The 25,915-nt window shown below is 43.1% G+C and overlaps 1 protein-coding gene across 2 annotated transcripts in view; it reads left to right on the top strand.

Annotated features, from left to right (window-relative positions):
* The window catches only part of KLF7 (KLF transcription factor 7), a 60,635-nt gene extending 35,033 nt beyond the window's left edge, over positions 1 to 25,602 (top strand). The window contains exons 3-5 of one of the 2 annotated variants that reach the window (XR_012633939.1): positions 14,139 to 14,262; positions 21,120 to 21,515; positions 22,158 to 25,602. Coding sequence is in view for 1 of the 2 variants with exons in the window: in XM_074910479.1 (XP_074766580.1) it covers positions 14,139 to 14,262; positions 21,120 to 21,171 (176 nt within the window). In the remaining variant the exon portion in view is untranslated. Of the gene's footprint in view, positions 1 to 14,138; positions 14,263 to 21,119; positions 21,849 to 22,157 lie in introns of those variants that run through there. The other variant, XM_074910479.1, reaches the window with a different exon arrangement.
* Positions 25,603 to 25,915: the final 313 nt, after the last annotated feature.

Here is a 25,915-nt window from a genome sequence, read left to right as displayed (position 1 = left end):
TGGTGTGGGTGCTTTCTGGACAGAGATAAAGCATCACATATAGACTGACCAGGAAATCCTTAAGATTGGGATAGTGATAGAAAATTATCCTTAGGGGGCTCTGCTGGGATTTTAATTTTATGAGTATCAGAAGGTTTTGGTGTTTTTTTTTTTTTTTCTCCTTTATCCATCTAAACCCAGGATCTGTTACAACCTAAGCTCAAGTCTGAGAAACAGCAGTTGGGCACCTCACATCTATATTTAGGTTTCTAAAGCCTAAACAGGCGGGAGATGCCCATATAAATAGATGTTACGAGTCTACATGCAATCTTAAGATAGCACTTATTTAAGTGGAGTTTGTTTCACATTGTCAGGACATCTTATTTTAAATTATATAGTTCTTTGATCCAAAGTGCTGGGTGAGAGTAACTAAAACAAACAAATCCACCCCGCAGGAAAACAAATTACTACATTTGCAAGAAAAAGATGAGACACAAGAGTATTAGAGAGAGCATTAATGAACAGGAAGGTTTTTGAGATGGGATTTAAAACAACTGAGAAGAGCTTTCCCGAAGTGTTGGAGATAGAAGAGGAAGTGTCCAGAATTTGGAAATAATCGGAAAAGATCAAATTGAGGAGAGTAGGCTGGATGATAGGTAAAGAAGATTAATATGAAGTAAAGGAGTAACAGAGAAAATGAAGACCACCTGTGTCAGTGATACCACACAAATAGGAAGGTGCATTGCTGTGTTGTGTTTGTGTGGTAGCACCCGTGGACAGAAAGGCAGTGAAGAGAAAAAAAAAAAAATAACCACACAGTACCAATTCTGCAGGATGCAAGTTTTTGAATAATGACTTGGGGAAACGCATTCGGGAGAACAGCATAGGTAGCATAGGAGAAGTGAAAGCCAAAGTCCAAGATTTTTTGCTGTACAGAGACGCATGGCTTCATAGTGAGTTCCCAGCTCTGTGTTCAGGGGCAAGGGGACATGGAGGATGCTGAAGCTCCCACAGCAGCAGCTGAAGCAAGAGGTGAATTTGCCACTGGAAGTGAGAGGAAGGGAACTGAGGGAGGAGGGGTGTGAGGAAGACCTTCATTCAGGACTGAATTTGTTTTGGGTACTGTTATGTTGCCAAATTGGAAAGATGTGTTTTGTTGTGGGGTTGTGTCTTTTTGAAGTTCCTTGGGTAAAAAAGTAACGAGTTTATCAAAACTGATTAAAATAAGCCCACTCTGATCACGAGCCCTTTAAAACTTTATGGGTTTGAATCCTTTTAGCCATTTGGCAAGTTTGGAGTGGTGTGTTGTGATTTCACTGTGGAGGGCCAGAGCCTCACTTCATTATAACAGCAAGAGCTTAGGCTGAGGAAATGAGTTCTGTGCACCTCCCAGGTGGCAGGAGGATGGGCCCTGCCAAAAGCAGCTCTTGCCATTTAAAACACCGGTGTTCATCCATTACTTAGTTGCCAGTACCTGAATTCTGTCCTGTGTTTCTGCTCTATCATTTGCCAAATCAACAGCACAGGACAGTCTTACTGTTTGGGTTTGAAAATGTAAATAAGTATTGTTTGGTTGTTTGTTTGACATGTGAGATGATTTTTGGCACAAGGGGGACGCAGAAAGTGGTGTTTGCTATCCGTTCAGCAGCTGCAGGAGGGAGAGGGAGGGCAGGCCCCTCTGAGTATTATGGCAGGCTGCCTCGGTAAGGCACAGAGAAGCCATCTCTAGTTTGTCATCCAGTCTTTCCTTTATACCCACCCACCCCTGAGACCTCCTGAGGCACCCGGCAAGGGGGCAAATGATAGGGTTCACAGAGAAAGACTTGAAGAAAAAGCCCTCAACTTGTCTTCTGCCAATTTCCCTTTATGTTGCTGCTGTCCCACACTGCATACTAATGGCAGGTTAACGACAAGAAACTATGATTTTCTTGTCCAATTTTCCAATGCACTGGCACTTCTGAAATACCTGAGGTCACACCAGGCCTGAATCAGAGATGTGTGCTCTGAGATGCTGTTTTAGGCTAAGGTAGGCTTGCTGGATGAGAAGAGCATGAGCAGGCTGGAAGAGCTGAAGTGCTCTGGGCAGGAAAAGCCAAGTGCACTACCTCTCATCTCAAAGCCAGGTGCCGGGTTAGGCTCTTCCTAAGCACAGTGTTGGCATTTGAGTCTGGATCACATCTGGGCAAGCAGCCAGGAGCCTGGATGTGGACCTCTCCTAATCCAGAGCCTGCCTTTCACACCCCATACGGACACAGTCCCGCATACCTATGTACCACCAGCAGCAACTTGCAAGCAGGAGGAGATGAACTGCAAGGCTTTGTCGAGGCTGACCTAAACACAGTGGCGGCATCCATGCTTCTGCCAAGGGTGGTGGGGTCCCAAATAAAGCTATGGGCACCATGGCATGGGTGGTGCCCACCCTATAGCACAGACCAGCTGCATGTGGGGAGACCAGCCAGGGCTGCATTAACACCTAAGAATAATGGCTGAAAAAATGTATGTAAAGATAGCTAAAGAGCAAGCTTATGATACAGAGAATGCAGGGTGAATTTAATGGATAAAATTGTCTCTGTTTTGCTGCAGTTGGGAGAAAGTGTATTTATGTCTTCAGAAAACTTCTGTCTAACACCACTCTCAAAAGCCAGTTGGTTGCCACATGTCAAGCAATGAATGGGAATGTGCTGCAGTCGATTGAAATGAATGAGAGACGAGGATGTCAAGTGAGGGCAGTTTCAAAGGCTCATGCAGCCATTTCGGAAAGGGAAGGACTAAATACTGCGTGGGACCGGCTTTATCCCCAGGTCTCTGAGAGTGGTTCCATTGGCCAGCTTTATACGTGATAAGAAGGCTGAATAAAGATTAAAAGCTGTTAAAACATTGCAGGCCAGTTTGCAATCCCAGCAGTCCCCACATGGAGATAGGCACCCAAATGTTGCGTTGGGCAGATTTGCTCCTGAAGGTGTCTGGCCTTCAAAACCCATGACTGAACCTGGGACTGCAAAAAAAACTGAATGCTGAAAAAACATTTGAAGGCATGCTAGCTAAGCTAACGATGACAAACATGTGTTTCAAGATAAAAGCTGATCTCCCAGCTGAGTTCTGAAAGAAAGGTGTCCTCACTGTATGGCAGTGCACATTCAGAGGCTTAGCAGGGATTTATTCCTTCCTCCTGTATGTCTGGACTCTTACCACTGACAGAGAGAACTTAATAGATCAGTTAGACAATTTTGTAATGTCATTCTAGTTTTTTATGATGTCCATAAGCTATTATTAGCGCACTAGAAGCTTGTATTAGTTCTTGGAAATTAATGTTATAAAAATGCAGGCATGCACATCTATATGTACTTTTGTTCAATATGTAACTGCATGGTACTGTGTTATGGTTAATTTTGCATAAACTTCTATTTGGACATCTTCTTGTTGGTCACCTGTAACTTTGCAAAGCTTTTCCTTCTTCAGAGTGAAATTTTCCACATTTGATCTTTTTCCAGTGTGGTTATGTTTGTTATTTTAGAAGTTGGAGGGAAAATATTTGTTTTTTAGGAGAATGTGGCATGTGTGTCAGGGAGGGGCAGGAAGAAGAAAGCTGTCCTCAGTGTAACAAGTTTAGCGAAAAACTTGGCCTATGTAATGTCAAATAGTCTTTGAGTAGAAGACTTCTATCTATAAATATCTGGGCAAGAACTTGAATGGACTAAGCTGTGATCTCTTGTTAAATGACTTTCATATGAGTGTGGTATATGTGATACAATTTTATCATTAATTCTTTGCAAAACCCATAGAATCCCAAAGGTGATTTTTTTTCCTGGGCTTTGTTTGTCTTTGAATGTGCGTTAGGAAATGTGTTTCATACAGAAAACATCTTTATTTTTAAAAATTTTCGCCCTGAGGATGCAGCATCACCCAGCAATAGAATTTCATAGTACATTTTTGTCCTCCTTCAGTTACACTCATCTGGCAGCATGAATGACCTGCGTGCTTTCCAGCTGGGTGCTTGTATCTCCCTTAGAGCTAAGGACAGGTAATCATTTGTGTCTTTTCCAAAATCCAGATGAGGAAACTTCCTAGCCGGTAAAATTAATTACCTTTACTCGCTGCCTTGCGCTCTTGACACCAGACTGCTTGGTTCACCAAGGTTTTCCCCAGCAGCATTGCCAAGATCTTTTTACTGAACCCTGCTCACTGTGAAGCAGCAAGGAGCTCCTGCATCGCCAGGCATAGCCTGCCACCTCCAGCCTCAGGACAGGGAGAAAGCACCAGGAGGGACAGGATCTCCCTCAGAAACATCATGTGCCTGCCACCGTGGAGGTAGCCCTGCCCTGACACCAGGGCAGCCTTCACTGGGAGACCTTGCCAGTGTATTTTTTAAGTCCAAGCACATGATTTCCCTTCTGCCTCCACCCCCAAATCAAATCCAATATCTGAATGAATGAAAGCGTCCCGAGTCGTCTTCCTTTTTTTTTTTTTTTTATTGTTGAAAAAACTGGGAAACAGAAAGGATGTTATTTTCTTCTTGTGTTTAATTCCGGTGCTGCCTCTGCCAGTCTGCATCATTTTTTTAGTCATCTTTCTCTCATTTTTCAGCAGCAAAAGGGAGAAAATGAAGTGACACATAAATGTTGAATAGTAAACTGTAATAGTTTGAGTAAGCAAAATCCCACATTCATTAGCAAAAATACAGAGGAAAACCGTTTAAAATGTTAGCATTTGGAAAAGGCGGTGTCTATTCCTCTTAATTTTTTTTCATCAGTCCCTGATACATGTGTCTTATATTTTCTCTGGAATATTTGCCTTTATATTTTGCCTGGAATTTCTCAGAAACTCTTGTCCTAAAATGTGGGTGTCCAAAGAGCACATGTTGGATACACTGCTCCAGATTATGTAAATATGTGCCATGTCCCTTAAAGGGCTGTCTTCACTGTTCATCCCTCTGGGATAATTTACCAAAAACAAAGGGAAAAAATGTATTTCAGGGTCCTGGAAAAATCTGAGCAAATGAACTGCTGAATTTTCTTCCTTTTTCCTCTGTTCCTTTTGTCGTTTCTACCTTGCCTTGCATCTTTGAGCTCGCAGAGCTCCACTGAATCTGAAACTAAAAGCCCTTATTAGAGGAGATTTTTTTTAAAGTTCTTGCTGCTCCTCTGGGGACTGAAGTAATGGCAGCTTGAAGCAGCGGAGAATGTGTAATTAGGGCAAACAGCGATGCCTTGCATGATGGGGAGAAACAGGAGGAGAGGAGGGGAAGCACGCAACAGCCCGACATGCACAGGCTGTTACTAGGAGACCCCGGCACGAAATGCATGAGATGCAGGGTGCTAATGGGCCAGCCTGCCGCCTGGGTACCAGCCCGACCTGCTGCACAGCTGCTTCTGCCCTCCCGTTGCCAAGCAACTCCATCCTTATTTTTTTTATTTTTCTTTTTTTTAAATTTTCCTCCCCCCTCCCTCACTTATTCTGGAGGCTTAATTGGGTAGTTTTGCTGCTGGTGTTGCTGCCGGGTGCCAGCCTGGGCCTGCCGCTCTGCTGCTGTCCCCAGGGCCTGGGGTGGGGGAGGATGTACTGGCAATTAATGGGGCAGAAGCGAAGGTTGTGCGCCCAGGCTGGCGCCGGCATCCGTCCCCTGGCTCCGCTTTCCACCAACCAGGAGCTTCCTTCGGAGAGGAGCTGCAGAGAAGGGGTTTGGAAGGGGAGCTGTGTTTCGAAGGCTTTATCGCTCTCAGTGGGAGATTTGCGTAGACCCAGGGAAATAAAGTGTGGTGTTCCTCCCCACCTTCAGTGCTTGGAATGTATGGCAATGGGCATTCATTAAATGCATCCTCTTAAGTAGAGTAGAAAATGGAAAATTTCCATTTCTTTGAATGTTGTTGCTACATGCTTTGCTTTTCTCTGCTTTTCAGCTAGGAAAGTGGGCTTTGTGGATGTGTGTTAGGTGCTTGTGTGTGTGTGTAAGACATAGTGCTGCAACAATTCATTTCTTTTCATGTCCTGAACAGCTACATGCCAAAGACTGCTGCTGGCTTGGTAGACAAGCTTTGGCAAGGCCCTTAGGGACTAATCCAGAGGTTTGAAGTTTGTAGCAAGACTGATTGGATGTTGGGTCCGTTCTTAACCTCTTTTCCCCCATCTCTAATATAGACATGATCAGAGCCATCTCTCTATAAGGGCACTGCTGACCTTTTTGGATGAAAGGAGCTGTACATCGTTCATGGAAATGTACTGCTTTTACACTTGATCATCCCTGCCTGTCTAAAAATAGGTACAACCTTCTCACATTGTGTATTTCACAATCCCGTCACATTCCTTTTCTGCCCCGTCCTGTCTCCTGCCAGTTTTTCTCTTGTGCTTTGTCACCCTTTCAAAGGCTTTTCCATCTTTCCAGCAGGTGGCAAAACTGTGAATAAAATGCCTGGGTTTTTTTTCTCCTTTTTCTTTTTTTGGGTAGAAAGCATCGGTGAGCCACTTAAGGACTGACCACTGCCCCCCCTTGCATTCCTTTGTAATAATAAATATAATAATTAGGCTTTCTATTCTCCAGCAAAAATCAATTAGGAGTATATTGAGGAATGAAAGGCTCAGAAAGTATCTGAAATTGATTTTTGTAATTAGTTTTACTGGTTGATGGGTTGCACGCACATACACTTAGATGTTAGCATTGATCTCCAGAGGATGTGTGTATTAAATAGCCTGCTCTTGCTTTTTGCTAAAGAAATGAACTTACTAATCCTAAAAAGAGGTTGATGTTGTTGTGCGCTGAGCTGCAGCTGCTCACTAGCTTTTCTGTAACCTCACCAGGAGAGCAGCTGCCTGAGCTTAGTGATGGTAACTTGCTGAATCTAGTGTGAAAGTGGGGATATTTCACAAGCAGCAGGTCTTGGGCTACTCCTCTTCTGTGTCTCATATTTGATGGACCGTGTGTATGTAATGAGGGAGGACAGGCACAGGTGTTAAGGAGATGTGTCTGGTGTCATTATTTCAGGAGTCCTTAAAACTGAATGTCCTTCTGCAACGTGCTTCTATTAAATATCATGTAGCTCTTTCCATAGGAAGAGAGGAGTGACCGGTAACATTTTCTGTTGTGCCATGTGCTGTGTGTTGATGTTCAGTTAATTAGAAGAATTATGTCTCGGCTTCATTGGTATGCCATGTATGTAGCTTGTAAAGCTCTCAGGGACCCTTGGAGATGAAGAGTGCTACATAAATATAAAATATTGTTAATGTGATGTTCCTCATTAGGCGTCCCATTGTGCTGTGGCAGACTTTCGTAATAAACTGCAAAGCAAATACGAATGCCTGCCTTGGTGTTTCTCTGCAAGGCTATCTGGGGGGCTGCTTCCCACCGAAAACTGCACCGGGTTCTGGCATTTCTGAGCAACTTGCATCTGCACCGACAGCATCCCCCTGGGCACTGGCCTCTGAAGGATGCCCTGGGTTGTCCCACAGTAGCATCGCTGCTCTCTGCATCAGCACGGTCCCAGTCACCAGCCTGGGAACAGCAGGTCCCAAAAGGATTTCTCAGAAAGGGTGGTGAGGAAAGTTATTAAAACACACCCTTAAAACGCCAGTGGGGCTACTTGATTCTTCACACATTTCTTTGTACGGCTCAGGCCCCCAGAGCTTCCTTATAGGAGAAATCCAGGCAAGAAATCTTGCGTTTAATTCCTTTTTCAGTTGTAGTTTGCAGTTTGTCTGGTTCTCCAGGAACACCAGTCTTGGAGCAAGTGTAGCTAAAGCTGTCTTTCAATACATATTTTTAGACATTGAGGCTTTTAGAGCTAGTTTCATTTTGAATAGTTTTTAAATCGTAGATTTTAAAAAGGAAGGAAATGTTTTGTATGTCTTTCCTAAAACTTTTTGGGGGGGATCCTGAAACTATATGTAAATAATTCATGATGGATTAGAACTCATGGTGTTTCTGTTGTTTTCTTAAAGACACTTTTGCGTGCTAGTTTTGTGTAGTTACGTAACATGATATTAAGGAGCTCTTAAAACATAGTACAACAAATGGCTTATTTGGATGGCCTTCAGAATGTGCATACAGACAGGATTTGGTTTTTTTCAAGCATTTTTGGCTAAATCAGTCATACGAACAAAAGGGGTCCCCGTGACTGTACCACATTTTAGCACAGAGAGATACTAGCAAGGATTTTGACTGTGATTCTCCTCTGAAGTTCATTGCAGGACTGGGGGCTTAAACTACTTGATCGTTTTGCTAAATGCACTGTAATCAACATAAGTTTGTGGTGTGGTATTTAAGGTGGGGTGCAGGGGAGGCATAAGGAAATAGGTTCAATGGATAATCACATCTTTGTTTACTTTTAATTCTGTAAAGATACAGGGTGAAACTCAAGCCTTAATGGGCATTCTTCCAATAACTTTGATGGAGCCAGGATTTCACCCCACAACATTGCCAACTCAGTGATCTTATCATGCACATCCCAAAATCTGGAGATTTTTCTTCTTCAAGTCCCTGCCCTTGAAATCCAGGGAATAGAGAGCAAACTCCTTTCTCTGTATTTCGTAATAAATGTTTCTAGCCTGCAGGGCTGCAAATAGAAGTTTAAAATCATGGCCCTAAGTTATCTACAAAGCAGAAGGCAAATGATCTCTAAATACTATTTTCTTCTTCTTTAAAATGTCGTTATTTCTATGGGAGACTGGACTCGTGACTCTTTAACCCTTGGGGTTGGCAACAAATAATGTAGATGTAAGATGTATAACATGCCCAGCGTCCATTGTGTGCTATAGTTTTGTGATCATGAGTGTCCTTAGCTGATCTCGGTTATGTACCTCTGTGTCCTGTAACCTAATGTTTCTGCTAGTCACTCTCTGTTGAAACAGACACTGTGAGATGTCTGTAGCAAATGCTGCCTTACACCTCGTGCAACAGAAATATCCCCAGGCCTTAGAGGGTGCCTGCAAGATGTAGTTGGCAAGGACAGGGGGTCTCTGGATTTTGAGAAGAGACAATATCCCCACTGCTGTGTTCTGTGAGGGAATATTTATTGCGAAGGCTTGTATAGGATTTACAGTATAAGTATGTGCTGAGAGAAAACCTGATCTTCTCTTTTTTGTGCCTGGAGAGCAAAGATACAGCTGCCTACAGCTGAGCTGCTTGCCTAGCTCCCTCTACTATCTAAGGAGAGAAATTCACCTCCAGTTCTAGTCTGACGGGTGTCTGATGTGTCACACTCCACACATGCCTTTGCCTCTTCGTTAACTTGAAAAAGAGCCATAGGTGGCTATTTCAGATGATGGCTTTCAATACCTAAAGTTGCATGAGATGAAACTCACCAAGACTGCCCAAGGCTGGAAAAGGGAGGGGGAAGTCCCAAGGACCAGTATAGAGTCTCCATCACAGAACTAGCCCAGCTTTATCCATCGTGTTTGGCTGGGAACCTGGTGTGTGTTTACCATGGTAGTGTTGCTGGGATTGTGTACTTGCTCCCTTACATTTTCAAATGATACATTGTTGGCTTTCAAGAGAAAACTGTACCAATCATCTGTTTATTTTTGTAACTAGATGCCTAATATTTAGAGTCTTGCATTTGTCTTAGTCACCAAAGGAATAGTGACCCGATTTCAGGGCTGACGAAGTCTGATGGATTTTTATTATGACTCATAAATTCTAGCCTCACTATTGCATGTTTCCCAAAAATTTGCAAAGGTCTTTGTCGTCCAGTTACCAGATTGGACCAGGCTGGGTGAAAGAAAGAGGATGGAGGGCCGGACTGTAGTGATATGTGCTTTGGAGCTAGGTTGTGTGAAGTGCCCTAAATTGGAACAGAGAGCCTATTCCCCAAGCATCCCAGTCTCAGGCTATGAAAATATGTTTCAGGAATATGCAAAGATTAAAATGGGCTATGGAGCACAGGACAGAGACACAATGAAGGGAGGCTGCTTCACAGAAGTATGCAGTCGCGATGGACTGAAACCCGATCTGAAGGGCCAATAGCGTTTCTGTACCACTAACTCTTCTGATGATAAGGTCCTTCTAGACGAGTAGGTTTCAGCACAGCACTCTGTGTGCTTGCAGACATGTGCAGGCTGCTTCTCAGGGATCCTCAGCAGGCAACTAAGGATGTGTCTGTGTGGGTGTTTCCTGGTGACCAAGCATCCCGTTTTCAGGCAAGTCTTCTAGTTGCCCCCATTCACTGTGCTTTGGTTCAGCCTGGCAGAGCAAAAACATAGTTTTGGGTGGCCTGTCGCAGGAGGCACTCCACAAGTGCACAGCTGGTGTGTTTCACCTACAGAACCTATGGTTCGTGCCACAGGACCAGGCTGCGGCTAGCCAGAAGTAACACCCTTCAGATGCACACGGTGTGGATGTTGGGTCCTGCGTGCCCACTGTTTCACACAGCTTGCCTTTCCTGCACTGCACTGCTCTCTGATGCACATGCTGACCAAGGAAACTGGAAAGTGGTCAGTAAGCTTGAAATCAATAGGTAGCGGTCTGTGCCTCCCAGGGAAAGAATGACAAAAAGCTGAAAGCCACTATTCTGCATCGGTTCTAGAAGATTTTCCATAAGCAAATGGTACATTGTTTTAACACTAGTGTTTTTCTCAGAAAATTGCATAATTCACTGCTTGAGTGTATGTCTGCATTGCTGGCTGCCTGCCCTTCCCAGGTGCATTTGTGGATGTGTGGAAGCTGAACCGGCCCCACGGTGTGGAGCACGATCTGAACTGAAACAGCTGAGTATTTAACAGCTGCATGTCTGGGTATCAGCCTCTTTTCAGATGTGCATTGGCTTCTCCACTGAGTCCGTTTGTATAAATGTGGATTTATGGCTTTGTTTAAGCACGGCACAGATTCTTGTGTTGAATAAAGGTGACTTAAGGAGTAGAGCCTCCTTCCTGGGAGTGGCCTGCAGGCATGAGTTTTAAGTGTGGTTATTAATTTTGAGGAATTAAAGCCTGAAAAAAGTCATTGTAGCACAGCTCCATGTTCCTATTTTTAATTGGATTTTGAAGCTCATAATTAATTTGTTAAAAAGGGGGAGATCCTGGCCCTGTAGAAGTGAGTGGGAGTTTTGCCATTGCCTTCAGCAGAGGAGGATTTCACCATCTATCCTTTTATTCTCACTAATCCTCTGCAACAACAGAAGAGCAGCCTGGCACATGGAAAGGATCCTTGCCATTTCTTCTCCCTGCCATTGCCAGTAGTGAGGTAGGAGGACCCTCCCCCCCTTCTCCATTCCCATGCTTCCTACATATGTGCACCTCTGCAAGATACGCTTTCATTTCATCTTCAGGTAAGATGGAAGCAGCCATTAAATAAGCAGTTTATGTTCTTAGTCTTCACGTGCAGAGATATGGAGGTGTCTCTCCTCCTGCCCTCTCATGTTTTTGAGTAGCTGCAGAAGGGCAGGAAATCTACCCTCTTTGAGGTCTCTGGGTCAAGGAGCCATCTGACATGGCTTTAAAGGTCACCATGCTCCTTTGCATTTATCTTGTGCTACACAGAGCACTGTATGCCAGCATGCTGTCTGGAGCACAAAGAGGTACTGTCTGACATTTTGTGGAACAGGGGCTTGGGTTAGGAAGAAAAAGCATCTGAAAACAAAACTCAGCTCAGGGCTGTGCAAGGCCAGATCAGGAACACTTGAGAGAGGAGCCCCTGCAGCAAGTAACAGAGATATGTGACATCCATGGGTTTACCAGTAATTATGCCTGGCATTTCTGTCTCTCGTAACCTATATATAGCACTGTACATTTTCAAAGCTCTTGACAAATGTTAACAAGCCAAACTCGGCTTCAGTCCTAATAGCCCTGGTTTCGCAGAAAGCTCAGGATGTTTTTCCTTCACCCTTCTGCTCTGTAGGCGACTGTATCATTCAGATTGGCTGTACCTGCCAGATTTGGTTGAGCAGTTGCCTTCTGCATTCGCTTTGCAGCATGTGTAGCAAACATGCGCTGCAAGGCAGTTTGTATGCCTTGCTGTCTCCACTCTAAGGTAAGCACTAGAGAGCGTCAGAGAACCAAGGAAGCTGAGTTATCATCGAGGCTTGTTTACTGACAGCTCTTAAAACTAATGCATGAACTGTTCAGACAAAACCGGTGCACCATCATAGACATGACCAGGGCTGGGGAAATCCCTGCAGCAAAATCTGCGAAGGGGAGAGCAGATACAGTGTGCCAGATAGGATGTCAAGGGCTGGGCAGGGAGAGCACTGCAACTGCAGCTCTAATGTCTGGGGCCAGCACTGGTGACAGTGTTTGAACTACACTTGAGTAACCAGCCCAGAAACAAGACACCAGCACTTGGCTCCTAACAAGAAGTTTCTTGCTTTTTTTTTTTTGTTTGTTTTTTTTTTTTTTTTCCCTGAAGAAATCCTATTAAAAAGAAAAAAACCCAAAAGGCAAGTCTGCAGAGATGACCAGGCAGGCAGAATCTAAGTGGGATGGTGTTATTGTTGGCTCAGTCCATTGTCCTGTTGCACTTTTTCCCATGGTGGACTGCGGCACACAACACAGACATCCAGACTGGCCTTTCTGCATTCAGGGACTGAGGGACAAATGGATATTTTGGCAGAGTCTTGCCAGCTGCTGCCCCTTCTTCGTTGCTTCACACCAGTGAATCCTTTAATTGAGCTACTGAGCCAGAGAAACTTCTCAGAGGCCAGTAAAATGGCTCAATTCCACTTAATGTCTCAGCCCACTCTGCTGTTCTCTCTGGGGCAGATGACCACTGTGCAGGAGAGCTGCCTGTGCAGTAGGAAGTTGGCAGAAATTCACTCACCATAGAACAGCTTTTTTCATGTATTTTGATGCAATTCTCTTGCCCTTTTTATTTTTCTTGCTCTTTTGGTCTCTCCAATTTGTCACCTGGAAATACATAGGTCTCCCATAATCAGATTTCACTCCTTTACTTGCTGATAGACATGTTAAATATAGAAATCTGCATCTCTGCTCTGAGAAATTTGTCTGCTGTGGCCAAGTGATTGTTTCACGTGACTGGCATAGAGAGGTCATGCAGACTACAACTTCAGTTTGGTCAGTGGTGGGTTTTTTAAGATCATCTTAACAATTTTAAGAAAAACGAATAAGTAATAATCCCTTCTCTGTTTATAATTACCAGATTAGAAGCTTGGTAGTGAAAGTGATTTCTTGTCTGCATTTTATCTCAACTCTCTCCTGATGCATCCATACAGTGTTGACTGCGTGGGGAATAGTGACATGGAGTTTATATAGGAGAAGATGCACTGGAGCATTTGTTCTGCAGGGAGATGATAAATTTGCATGCACACAAATACACTGCACACAAATACATGCACTGAATAAGAAAAGGGGGGGGCATGAGACCTTGGAATTCTTCATTAGAAGGTGTTAATGACTCCATGGATGTTACACCATGACAGACTTGGATCTGTAGAGACTGGTTTGTGTTAGAAAATAGGTAGATGTGAATGCAGCAGACCAGAATCTCTCGTTTTATCACTGCACCATTTCACTGCCTTCAGTGGTATGGTTAATATTTTGGGGCAGAATTACAGCTGATAAAGGTGTAGTGCAAAAAGCCTGAAGAACCAGCTGATTTAAAGAAGAAAACATTTATCCTTTCGCACTCATTGTCCTGACGCGTAATTTCTTGAACCGAGGAGCAGTTTTTGTTGTCAGAAGCAGCTAAAGAAGGTGCGGTCCTAGGGGGCAGCAGGCATGAAAGCTCGAGGGGAACACATGTGAGTCTGGCCATGCGAGGGGTAAATGGCAGCCAGGGTAAAGCAGGCGATGCAGTGGTGGTGGTCACTCTATAGTGGTGTACACTTGTAGCGTGTTCGGGTGTTAGTAGAGCCTCTCACAGGAACCACAGTAATTCATCTGGCAAGGGCAGAGTGAGCTGAAAAGCTGACTGAAAATCAGGCTTCAGCCACACAGCAGGACAGGCGTTTGGGGATGTTCTTTGAAGACTGACTGGTTTTCTTAGAAATGGGAAATAAGGTTGTACGAGAACTTTAGCAGCAGTAAAATTTGGGCTGGATCCACCCTTAGTACAATGCTTCATAAGCCCTAAGTTGTTTCCATCCCACACTGGCCATGAATTATGCGATGGGCTAACCTGCCCGAGTGGGACAGAGGCAAGGTGGGAGGACACAGGGCTTGCAAGCTGAGTGCTCAGTAATCCTGCTGCCACGCTGACTGTTCTCTCCTCCCCTCTGCAGGTGAGAAGCCTTACAAGTGCTCGTGGGAAGGGTGCGAGTGGCGTTTTGCACGGAGTGACGAGCTCACGAGGCATTACAGAAAGCACACGGGTGCAAAGCCCTTTAAATGCAACCATTGTGACAGGTAATGCAGCCTCCTAACACGGTGTTCAAGCAGCATGTGGACTTTGTGAGTAGTGTGGAGCCATCAACTTCCCTGAGACAAGAGACTTGGCTCCCAGCAGAGGGGTCCCTTCTGGCATCCTGTCCCACTGCCTCGATCCCCGAGCCAAGGAGAGACCCTCCACTCTGCCCCTGTCCTCTCTGCCTCAGTGGCCAGGCAGGCTGGCAGAGCAGGAATACTTCCAAAGCAGCCTAAGCTGTTTCCATCCCACAGCACAGAGAAAGATGTGGGACCAGGTGTAGGTCTGACTGAAACCTGCCAGTGTCTGTTGTAGGCACAGGATTCAGTCCGTAGGGCAGCTCTTGTTAATGCTCGTAAAGCAGAGAAGACATCCAGAGGGCCCTGGATCACTTCAGTGATGGACCTCTTGACAAAGCATCTCCACAGCTTTCCATCTCCTGGTGCTCTCACAAAGGCAGAGCTCCCTCTGTTTGCTCTGCTTCAAGGACTACCCCAAACACCACTGCTGGCTGCCTGTGTTTTGGCAGGGTGAGCCTCACAAAACCGGTGGGCCTCACAGATACATGGGGCATGGGGAGTGTGTGTGGCTGTTGTGCAACAAGTGCCCCAAATCTGTAGGAAACCAGCACTTAATTTCTGTTACAACTGAGCCCAGGACTCCATGCTTCCCCAGATGTGACAGGAGAGAGTCAGTAAAAGACAGCAAAAGGCATAATTTTCAAAAGCACAAGAGTGATTTAAGCACATCTTACAATTCATAGGTTGTTTTGTGTAGGATCAGTGATCTATGCACATTCCTACTAATTAGTGAGTCTTTTCCTACAGTTTTAAATCTCACCCTTGACATCTGTTTGATGTGGGAAATACTCTGCACCTTCATTCTTTGTAGGCCCAGATTTAAAATCCTGACAGGTGCCCAGAGCCAGAGGTCCTGAAGAGTCTCTCATGCAACAGTCCTCCTCTGGGCACTCAGAGATGAGGGGCCAATTTTGACTGGTGAGCTGAGCAGCCTGCAGCTCCCAGTTGGAGCCGTGGTTATTGCCGCTCACTGCCGATTCCTTTTTGCAGTCCTCATCACTCTAGCTGCTTGAATGAATGGTGAGCTCTTCTGAAAAATGTGGTCATTCTTGCTTGGTGCTGAGCGTTTCTGAAAGCTGGGTTCTTTGAATTTAGAAACAAAACCAAGAGAAAACCCTCCCCATCCCCAATCCCAATTGATAAGAAATTAGGGTGGAGCAAAAGCAATTACCCCTGTAATGACTCTTGACAGCACTGACAGCATTGAACAATGAGCACTTCTCCCCCTCACACCCCCCAGCTGGAGATTGGCAGTGCCCTGGGTGAAACCTGGATCCACTATTGAGTAATCAAATAATGTGCTTGCATCTGAACATGTTATCCAGCTAATCCTATTTATATATATTTTTAAAAGAGGCTTAAGAAAATTACCTATCTTTTTAATGCAGCACTAAGGTTCTCTGCTCTGATAAGGAAACGTTTTGTAATACAATAAAGGCTCTAGGAAGCCTCTGGGTACACCAGACCAGCCGAGAACATGTGTGGAAAGAGGATGTGTGGGACATAAACAATGGACCCCATCCTTTTATGGGAAGGAAATTCGATCATTTTCACATCCTGCCTGTCCAAGAGCTTCATCTCCTTAAGTGCTCTTCTGCCCTTGTCTCCCCTTTTCCCGTCCCCTTTCCCCCACAGAGGGCTTCCTCTTGGATTACCTTTTGTTCTATCCCTGGATTATTTTTTGTTTGCTCAGAATGAGGGACCGGATAAACCAAGTAGGGACCTCTGGAGTTCTGCTTTTGTATAAGCACCTCTGTGAAGGAGAACAGTTATGTTCTCTGTTTCGAATGCAAGGCATTGTCTTTCTCTTTTCTTTCCTCTGAAGAACAAACTAACCATCCTGGCCCCACAAACACACACACACACAAAGCCCCGGGGTTTTTGTGTCAGGACAGACCGTATTTTTAACAGAGATCTAAAGAAATACGTCAGTATTTTCAACTCCTCAGTCTCTTTCAGCCCTTTGTTAAGTATTCAATTCTTCTCCCTCCACATATTATTCCTTCCTACCTAGGTTTTTTCTTTGGCAGCCAAGTCACTCACTGCAGTCAAGAGAAATATTCCTGCAGTCATTTAATGCATTTTCTGTTCTTCAGCCGAATCTGTAGATGAAGGAAAAATATTTATTAATAAGTTAAGAGTGCTGGGAATTGTGCACTGTTGAAGTCCATGCACATACCATCTGTGTGTGAAAGTAGGAGACAGATTTGTCTTTACTCTCCCAGTCAGTTGTTCCAAGCTCATAGAGTGACAGTGCCTGTTCTTCTTTTGGCCCATTCTGCCATACAACTATTTTTCCTTCTTTTCTCATTCACAGATCTCTCTACTACCGCCTATTGCAGATGTCACCTCAAGCAAGCACTGAAATACGTACCTAAATCTGTCCGTAGCTATTTAGGCAGACTTTTAATGTTAAAGAAGCTTCTTCCTAGGCCAGGGTTCCCAGCTGGAGAACAGTTTCGCTTTAGTTGAACTACTACCCTTTATCACACCCCCTATTATTGACAGGAGTTGTGGTCACTCTCTCAGACATCCTGGTTTGTTTAAGGAGCCTTTTGGAGCTCTTCTAACAATACTGACATAGCACAAAACATATGCCTGTTGTTGTTGAGAGGTGAAGGCCATACCTTGGCAATCAGAGCATGAAAGTGGTGATTCAGATAACAAAGAAGGGGAATGTTGTGCACCCAGTCTGGCTGAAATTCCCTTCCCAGGCTGTTTTCAGATGTGTTTGTGTCTCTGACCTTCTGGCTGCCATCAAAGGAGTATTAATGTCCTCGTGTACAGGTCAGTTTTAAAACAAAAGAGATAAGTGGCGATTCTCTTCTGCTGTCCCAGCCCTATCTCAACACCATGCAACCAGCGGCTCACATTGGTAGTTATAGCTGGCAAACTACCACTGGTTTGAGTAGCACCATATGTACTGCAAATGGTGTGTGGTTTGGTGGCAGCAGGGCAGAAAGGAGAATCAGCTAAAGTGGTGTGGAAAGCAGTGTACAAGTCCCTAGTTGTCCCTTCCAGACACCAGGGATATGCTGGTTATAGCATTCCCCAGGAATTCTGCTCTTCAGAAACACAGGCTAGGGTTATGTTCCTCACACAGTGCAAGCCCTCAGCACTCCAAGGGGAAGAGGATGACAGGGTAGTGGCACTCTCTTGTTCTGCATAAATATGTGTTTAGGAGGTGGCAACTTAGTGCCAGACTATTGGGGTATGTGTTGCTCTGCACGTGCGTGCGCGTGTGCACGTGGTTTCCTTTTTTGACAGCAAGCTAAGAGCACACTTAGCTGTAATGAACACATCTCACAGTGGAGAATCCACAGCTGGTAAGAAAGATGGCCGAGCGACATATTCACTTCTCTCATTGTAGTTACCTTCCCTCTTTCTCCTGCAGAGGCTTCAGTGCCGAGCAGTACTGTGTTGCTAAGGAGATAGAGCAAAAAGAGAAAGCAGGGAATCCTGTTTGGGAGCAGGGAGTTTATGTATCACACATCACTGTATGACTTTCAGAATTAGGATATCTTATTCTAAGCATAAACTGCCCTTTCTAGGAAGAGCTGGATGGGGGGAGAGATGAGGGGGAAGATTGTGGTGGGCCCATGTACAAAGTGCAGAGCTGGTCTGGAACTGGAAGAGGTGTAGAGCCAGAGGTGTGGAGCAAGGTCTTGTCTCATGGGCAGTGCTAGAGACCAGCAACCTGCTGTTTCTTAATTTGTGAAGAAAGGAGTTTGCCTTGACAGCATATCCTGTGGACCTTTTTTCCACTGCTGTGTCTAGTCCCAGAAGGAAAAAAAATGTCTCCACTGATCAATAGCTTTTTTTGACAGTGTGATGTAGCTGCAAAATTTGTTTTACTGTTTTACTGTTGAAAATAAATGTCAACATCCACTAGCCTTACTAAGAGATAGAACTAACCAAATTAGTCAGGAGGAGAATGTGAAGAATTAGTATTGTACTATTTTATTAGCTATAAACTAGCAAATATGGTACCATTTTATTAGCTATAAAAATATTCTAGGGCCGAAAAATATACTAGATGCTAATACTGTGGTTACTGATGTGAAACAATGTATTGAATCCATATTTTTAATAGATCTTGCTGTGCTATGACTCAGCATCCTTTTTCTTGGGTTGCATCTGTAATGGAGACAATTGGAGAGGAAAAGCCGTGCTTGGGTGGTGGTCTTAGGACTAGTCCTAGACTGAAGTGCCAGCTGGTGCGTGTCTTTTTGGCAGCCACTCAAGCTGTTGTTTCGTTTTGGCAGCCCTTGTAGCCAGAGCATGCTGCTTTCTCAGTTTAGACTGACAGAGAGATGTTGGTCCAAGGGTGTATTTTGGCACCCTAGGGCTAGAAAATTCTAGCTGTGCTGAGCCTGCTGTGTTGAAAGCCAAGTGTCCATTGTCAGATTCTCGTCTGTCTCACACTGCTTCATGTAGGAGCTTGGAGGAATGCAGCCTCCCTCCTACTTTGAAGTCTTTTTAAATTTTTTGCCACTCTGAAGGTATTAACCCCCTTGTAAGCTGCTAGAAATCAGTAGAGAACAGCTGATTTGAGCAGAGCTATGCTCATCCACAGAAGATGAGTATCTAGCTTTTCTTGCAAAAGTTGCCTTCTTGCAGATTTTCTTTGTCTTAAAAATGCACATCTTGATTGCTTATCTCTGCATGTAGATGCAGATAGCTTGCCTGTGCAGGGGAGTACTGCCAGCAGGACAGAAAAGAATCCCTAGCTATTTTAAACCTCTTCGTTTTTATAGTTGTTCTCTTTCTCAGCCTTTCTCTGCTTAGGGTGTTTATCCTCTGAGTGTTTGCCTTTAGTTTGAGTGGTCTTTTTTTTCTCTTTGGTTTTGGCTTTTTTTATTGAGTAGTTCAATTTGCTTTTTTATCTTTTCCTTTCTGAATAATACGTAATACTCAACTACTGCTTTTTTGGAAATACGTTCAGTGCCCATGTATGAGCTGTCCAGATTCTCATAATAAACCATCTGGTTATTCTTCATACCAGCGTCGGTGGCTCTTATATACTCTGAATCTGTGGGGCAGTGAAAAGACATTCCAGGCAAGTCAGTTCTGGAAGTAGCTTTTTGTGCTGCCCTCAGAGCCTACAAAACCAGTTTTCTCAAAACAGATATGTGGGGTTTTGTGTGATATTTATAATAGGTGGGTTTTGATTTTAGTAATAATAAATAAGCCAGTGTCTTGTGGCTTAGAGTGGAAAGAAGGCAAGCCAAGATTTGCAGGGAACTTGGAAACCTCCTGGTTTTTAGCGCTCAACTTGAAGTATCTAGTCGAAGTTTAATTTCTGAGAGTGCCTGAGTCCTGCTGCTCTGACAGTCAGGCTCCGTTTTAGGGCTTTGGGGTAGGCAGCCAGAACCACTGCCCGTTTGTCCTGCAGTTTGCTCTCTGGTGCCATACATAGCTTTAATGACACTGTGATGGTGGGTGTGAAATGGGTTGGTGCTTTTGATCTCATTTCTAATGGGTATGAAGTTGAAAAAAAATTCTTGCTTACTGGCAGTCTTGATAAAATGGGGTATCTATTGAATGACAGGGAAGAAAAGCACTTGTCCTCCTGAGAACTTACTCCCCTGATCACTCTGACAATATCTTGGTGAAGTGCCTGAATTTGGGCTGCTCTTCCTTCTGCTGTGAGTGCCCTGCAGCATGTCTACTATAGGGCAGCTGTTCTAGAATAGTAATTCCTGATTAACTCTTTCTGGGGTTGCTCTTCTCCTTGAGTAAGTGTATTTTATTCTGACTATCTTAACCCACTTCCCAAGTGGATTAAGTAATTTCAAAAGAAGACAGTCATAAGCCTTCAGAGAGGGAGTTAATCAAGAATAGATGCTTCATTTCAAATTCACGCCCTACCTTATTCTCAATTAACTGTATGTTTAGACCAGCCCTAAAACTCAACTAGTTCTCTAGGGTCGCTGCTCTGTCCGTCTCATCAGCATCCATCTACATCTTCAGAATGTCAAAACATTATGTTTTCTTACAAGATGGAGAAAAATTACTTTGTGGATAAAGAACAGAAGCCGAAAGCTTCTTTTTTTCTGGTTTTACCACACTTCTTACGTGATTTACAATGTTGTTGCCTTCTCTGTGTCTCAATTTTCACTCTTATAAAATAGGCATAATACCTTATCTTCCCTCAACATCCTTCAGGGAGATAGCATTCATCCAGATCCACATATTAGCACCCAGATTCCAAGTAGAGAGTAAGGGAGAGATATGTAGCCTGACAGATTGTCAGCTTCCGATCTCTGAGCCAGCATTCTTTCCAGTTTGGAGTTAGAAAGGAGAATTCAGTTTTCAAAACTGGCTTTGTACTTTGGTGTTTGTTGCAGGTTCTGAGCACTTGAGAAAGCTGGTGGTTTTTTTTTTAACTGGTGTTGCTGAGCACGTGAGCAAAACTGACTTGGTTTATTTCATTTTTTTATATGTACACACATGCACTTATACTAAATAATTGATTTTATACTACAGGTGCATAGATGAGCACTCTTCCCTGATGTTTGACTGAGTTGAAAGAAGAGGGAGAGAGAGGAACAGAGAAAGGAGAAGAGTAGTCTTACTTAGCTGCTGAAGAGCCAGGATAGTTGGCCATCTCTGGTCACAGAGGTCAATCACACAGTTTGGTGGTGATCCATGGATAATCTAAAGAATGTCTCTGAATTCAAATCTATATTTCCTCCTGCATATAAGGAGGAAGGAGCAGAAACTCTGTATTCCCAAATCCTATATTTATTTCATTTCCCACTTGCTTTATTTTGCAGGTGTTTTTCCAGGTCTGATCACCTCGCCCTCCACATGAAGAGACACATCTAAATATCGGTCAGCTTGGCATGGATGTCATCTGGGCTAAGTGTTGTAAGATGAAAGTGGAACTCAAGTTACAACGCGCTACCTTGCAGGAGAAGAGAACTCGATCACGTGTAATCCTCTGTACAGAGACCACACGCTCACACTGTCATGCACCCTGTTATACTTCAGTACGTACATCGATTCTTTATGCCTTGCCCCAGCTGGATGCGAGAAGATGCAGGCGAGGAATTGGTATAGAGGTGAAGTCAATGAGAAGGAACAATTGCTTACAGTACTTCATCGCTCTTGGATTTGTTTCCTCTGTTTGCCAATGGAAATCAAAGAAAATGGAGGAGGCTTCCCTGCAGGTGGATGGCAGTAGGAGGGGCTTATTTAACTTGCTTCTCAATGCAACTCAATAGGAGAATATGTCGTCTTGAAGTTGCATATTTGTAGCACTAACTTTCTTTTTAAATAGATGGGGGAAAACAATGACCTAGAAAACCAAATCCCAGTTTGGTAGCCAAAATTAACCTCTTGGTTCATTTGTTCTTTGTCTGAGAATTCCCAATGTTCAGTGCGTCAGACTTCTCACAGACACTTTGACCTGTCTTGGTTTTGGTTCTTCTTCCTAGAACTGAGCTATTGAGATCCTTTTAAGTCAATACCAGTGGCCTTAATGGCAGTAGACTGTGGAGTGACACTTGTGACACAAATACCCTCTTTTTGGCCTGAGTTTATGTAGACTTCATGGAGGACTATATTTTTGTTGGTTGTTTTTATTTTAATTTTTGTTTTGGCTATTGCACAACATATGCACTAGGGACTCTGGAAGCTGCTGCCATGACGGCTAAGTAGCCAAGGGATAAATCCCTGAGAAACAGCACCTAATATCTCTGTAGGCCTCACCTTATTGCCATAGCTAGGACTTCTTGTTTATTTGTTGAACAAAAAACTTTAAAAGCTTATTTGGAAGCTTAAACATTTTTTCTCTTTTCTCCACGAACAAGTGATCTTCAGAACTCCTTGTCTTCACCTGGATATCGGTCTGGGACTGGCCACACAGGCATGACTACAGGATTCCTTCCACATCATGTGAGCATGTTAGCCACAACCCACAGTGACTTAGTGATGAATTATGTTGCTTTTTCTTGCTGTTCTTCTATTAACCAATTTAAAACATTAGACTTTTGTTTGTGTAAAGAGCACCTGCAGACATTTTAATTTAAAGCTAATGTTTGTTGAGCATCTTACACACAAAATAATCCAAGCCAAAAATCCTGTTCCAGTCTCTGAGTGGGAAATCAAGAACCTCCTCCAAGTACAATGGCTTCATTCAGCATTAGCCTTTTAAAGAAATTATCAAAGTCCTCCTTTTCCATTCATCAATTTAATGCCGTAGCCCACTCCTATATGGAAAAATGTAACAGTATGAACAGTGAAGGAAGGGTTGGATTTTACATACAGCAGTGGGGCTTTTCCAAATGATTGGTCTAAAGTATTACTAACCTAGAGGTCCATTTTGGCCTACTGTGTGAACCATCAAGGAGAAGTGGAGGTCTCATGCTCATCCTTCAGTCCTATTGATAATTTGATTTTGTTGGCTCAAAGTGGATTGAAGTCTTCATTACAAAAGAAAAACAAAAAAATGTATCTTACCATAACTTGCATTTGAAACTATTTGGCACTGGCCCTGACTCCAAAGACTGCATTTAGGACCATAAAAATGGCCTATGCAAGCAGGCAGGTGGTCATTAGGTTGTATATTTTGTATATTCTGGGACCATCCCTACAAGATGTGTCTAGAAATGAAACAAAATGGCGCGTGGTCCACAAATGGTTGCTGCTCTTTTATACTGTATTAGCCAACTGCCCTTCTTTGACTGTTTTGACTCATTGACTGTTAAATATTTCCCTTAATTTATGTTTTGGGAGGTAAAACTGTACTCTTAAGGGAAAAAAGAACAAACAAGAAACTTGATAGATGTTTAAGAGCCGTCACCGGGATCCTTGGCACTTGAATTCTCAGCATGTTGCAACCTTTGGTTCCAGTGAGAGATTGAATTTAATCAAAAGATGCTGTTTTTCCTCACAGTTTTCACAAAACACTGTGACTGTCAACTGAACACTTTGGGGACAGGGGGGAAATACGATGTCTGGCCCATATGGCATGAAATATGGACCAAAATCTAACCATCTTTTAGGGACAATGATGTAACATTTGTGATAAGAGCATGAGAGAGAGCAAGAGAGAGAGTGAAAGAAAGAAAAGAAAGAAAGACAGAAAGAGAGAGAGAACAAAACCTGAGTTTATTCCAAAGATTTAAAACTAACTATACTCTATATGTGTATATATATATGCTTATATATATGTATACATTTTTAAATTGCGGAGCACTGCTTGCTGACAATCTCGTATTTCTCTACTTCTGTATTTGCATACTTTTTATGGCCATTCCACCCAGCTGTTCCACTGGGACTGAGGGCCCTAGAATCCAATTTGTGTTGGAATATATAGAGCATCCTGCCAGATGTCTAATGGGAACTGAAACCTCAGCTGTGTGAAACTGTAGAGCATCTAGTCAGTGCATTAGACTAAAAAACGGATAAGAGAATCCTAGAATTTCATTACTGTGGTGTCCTAAAGTGTGTGCTCTCAAACCCACCACTATGATATTCATTGGCTGTGAACCTGCATAAATATCCTCCTTTGACCTCTTAACACACCTGCCTTTAGACATGCTATCAGTAGTCTACAAAACTTAATAAAGTGACAGTTTAAGCACCAGACTCTTTAAAATGGAAAAAATTCAAGCAAGACTGTTTATTTACTTCCAGTTGTCATTCATGGTCTTGTTGACATCTTATTCAAATATGGCAGAACAAGGGCCCCATGGAAAAAAACCATGCTGAAATATGTGATTATTTTGTTGTAGAGGCAGGCCTACATCTAAATCATGGATCCAAATTGCCTAAAAAAACATAGAGAAAAGGGGGATAAGAGACTTAACCAGATTTCTGATTTCTCAGGCTCTCTCTGTAGCAGGTCTGGAACTCTGAAGCCAAATTTTGAGCTTTGGGACCATCTCTTCTATTTATAAAGGGAGATATTTTTCACCTGTATACATGATGTACTAAGTCAATCTCTGGACTTCAGTTTTTGGGTGCTTATATGCAAGTGTCTTAGTCATTACTAAAATTTTGAACCACAGCCGGTATTTTGTAGAAGGAGTCTCCATTTTGGAAAGGCATAATTAGTGACACATTCCAGGATTCGTTTTTTACAATGACAGATTTTTTTTTCTTTGCAGATATTTTAAGCTGTGCACTTCAAATTTGTGTAATCTGTTATAGCTAGATCCTTTTTGGGCTTGTCTCCTTGCTGAAGTTGTACAGTTGTCCTCTATTTGTAAACTATGAGTAGAAACAAGACTAATGAGGAAAGGCTAATCATCTCTGTAAGGCTTCTTGGAAGCAAACCTGTAAACAGATGAGTTGGTGACATCCAGCTGTAGAAAGGAGAAGCTTAACCTTGTTTCCTTCATGCTACATTTATGCCTATTTGCAAAAGAGAAGCTGTTATGAGAAAGTCAGATTGTGGTTTCCAAGGCCATGGAACTATAGGTTAAGAACAAATCGAAACAAGTCTCACAAAACAGCGTACGTAGAAGAAGCAACTAAAGCAAATGTGAGTTGTTGTGAATAGCTAAATAATATTTTGCAGCAGGGCAGTCAGCCATAGAGTCATGCAGGTGGGAAGGAGCCTCCAGAGGCCATCTTGGCCAACCTCCAACTAGAGCCGATTGCTCAGGGCTGTATCCAGCTGGGTTTTAAATATCCCCAAAGATGGAAATTCTACCATCTCTCTGTGCAAGCTGGGCCAATAGTTGACCACCTTATGGTTAAAAAACCCACAACTTTTTAAATCCATGTGTCAAGCAGGAATTTTTCATGTTCCAACTTGTTTTCAATGCTTCTTCCACTGTGCACCTCCAAGAAGAATCTGGCTTCTTCTCGACGCCCTCTGTTAGGTATTTGTAGACAGCAGTAATATCTACCCTTACTCTTCTCTTCCTAAGACTGAACCATGTCTCTCAGCCTCTCTTCATCCACCGTGTATTCCAGAACCTGATCTCCATGGTAGCTCTCTGCTAGACTCACTCCAATATGTCAGTAATTTTCTTGTAGTGCAGAGACCAAACCCAGAATATTCCAGATCAAGATGTATTTCATATGCTACAGTGTTGATATAATTTATTTATTCTGGATTTTTCCATTTTCTAATTGCGACAAGCTATACTCTATGACAAGATTCTATTTTGAAAAGTGATTTATGAACAATCGTTTAGGAAGCACCAGTATAAAGAGTTTTCTAATCAGATTTGCTAAATCTGTGTATAAAAATATGCTTCTAGAAATACTCTTTCTATGCTGCCAGTCTGAGGTCTGGCAAGCAAAATTCTGTTTTTCCAACACAATCGTTGCTGGTTTACCTTAAACTAAAAAAAAGTAGTTTCAGTCATACTATATCAAATATGAAGACACATGGTGTTGTATTTTAGTCACTTTTTAGGCAAAACCAACACTACAGTGCATCTTTGTTCTGTTTGGTTTTCCCCTTAAGAGATAAAAAGCCACTTGAAATATTACATGTGTTTTATAAAGGTTGGTCTAACAGAAAAGGGGATTCCAGAGTCCAAAGTATTTTTCACTATCCTAGAGTTGTTCCTTTTTAATAGCCAGTACTCAGCCTAAAAAATTATATTAC

This window comes from Athene noctua, chromosome 7 (assembly GCF_965140245.1).
Source record: "Athene noctua chromosome 7, bAthNoc1.hap1.1, whole genome shotgun sequence".
Classification (NCBI taxonomy): Eukaryota; Metazoa; Chordata; class Aves; order Strigiformes; family Strigidae; genus Athene; species Athene noctua.
The sequence above is the reverse complement of the archived record's forward strand: the minus strand, read 5'-3'. Positions and strand labels throughout refer to the sequence as shown.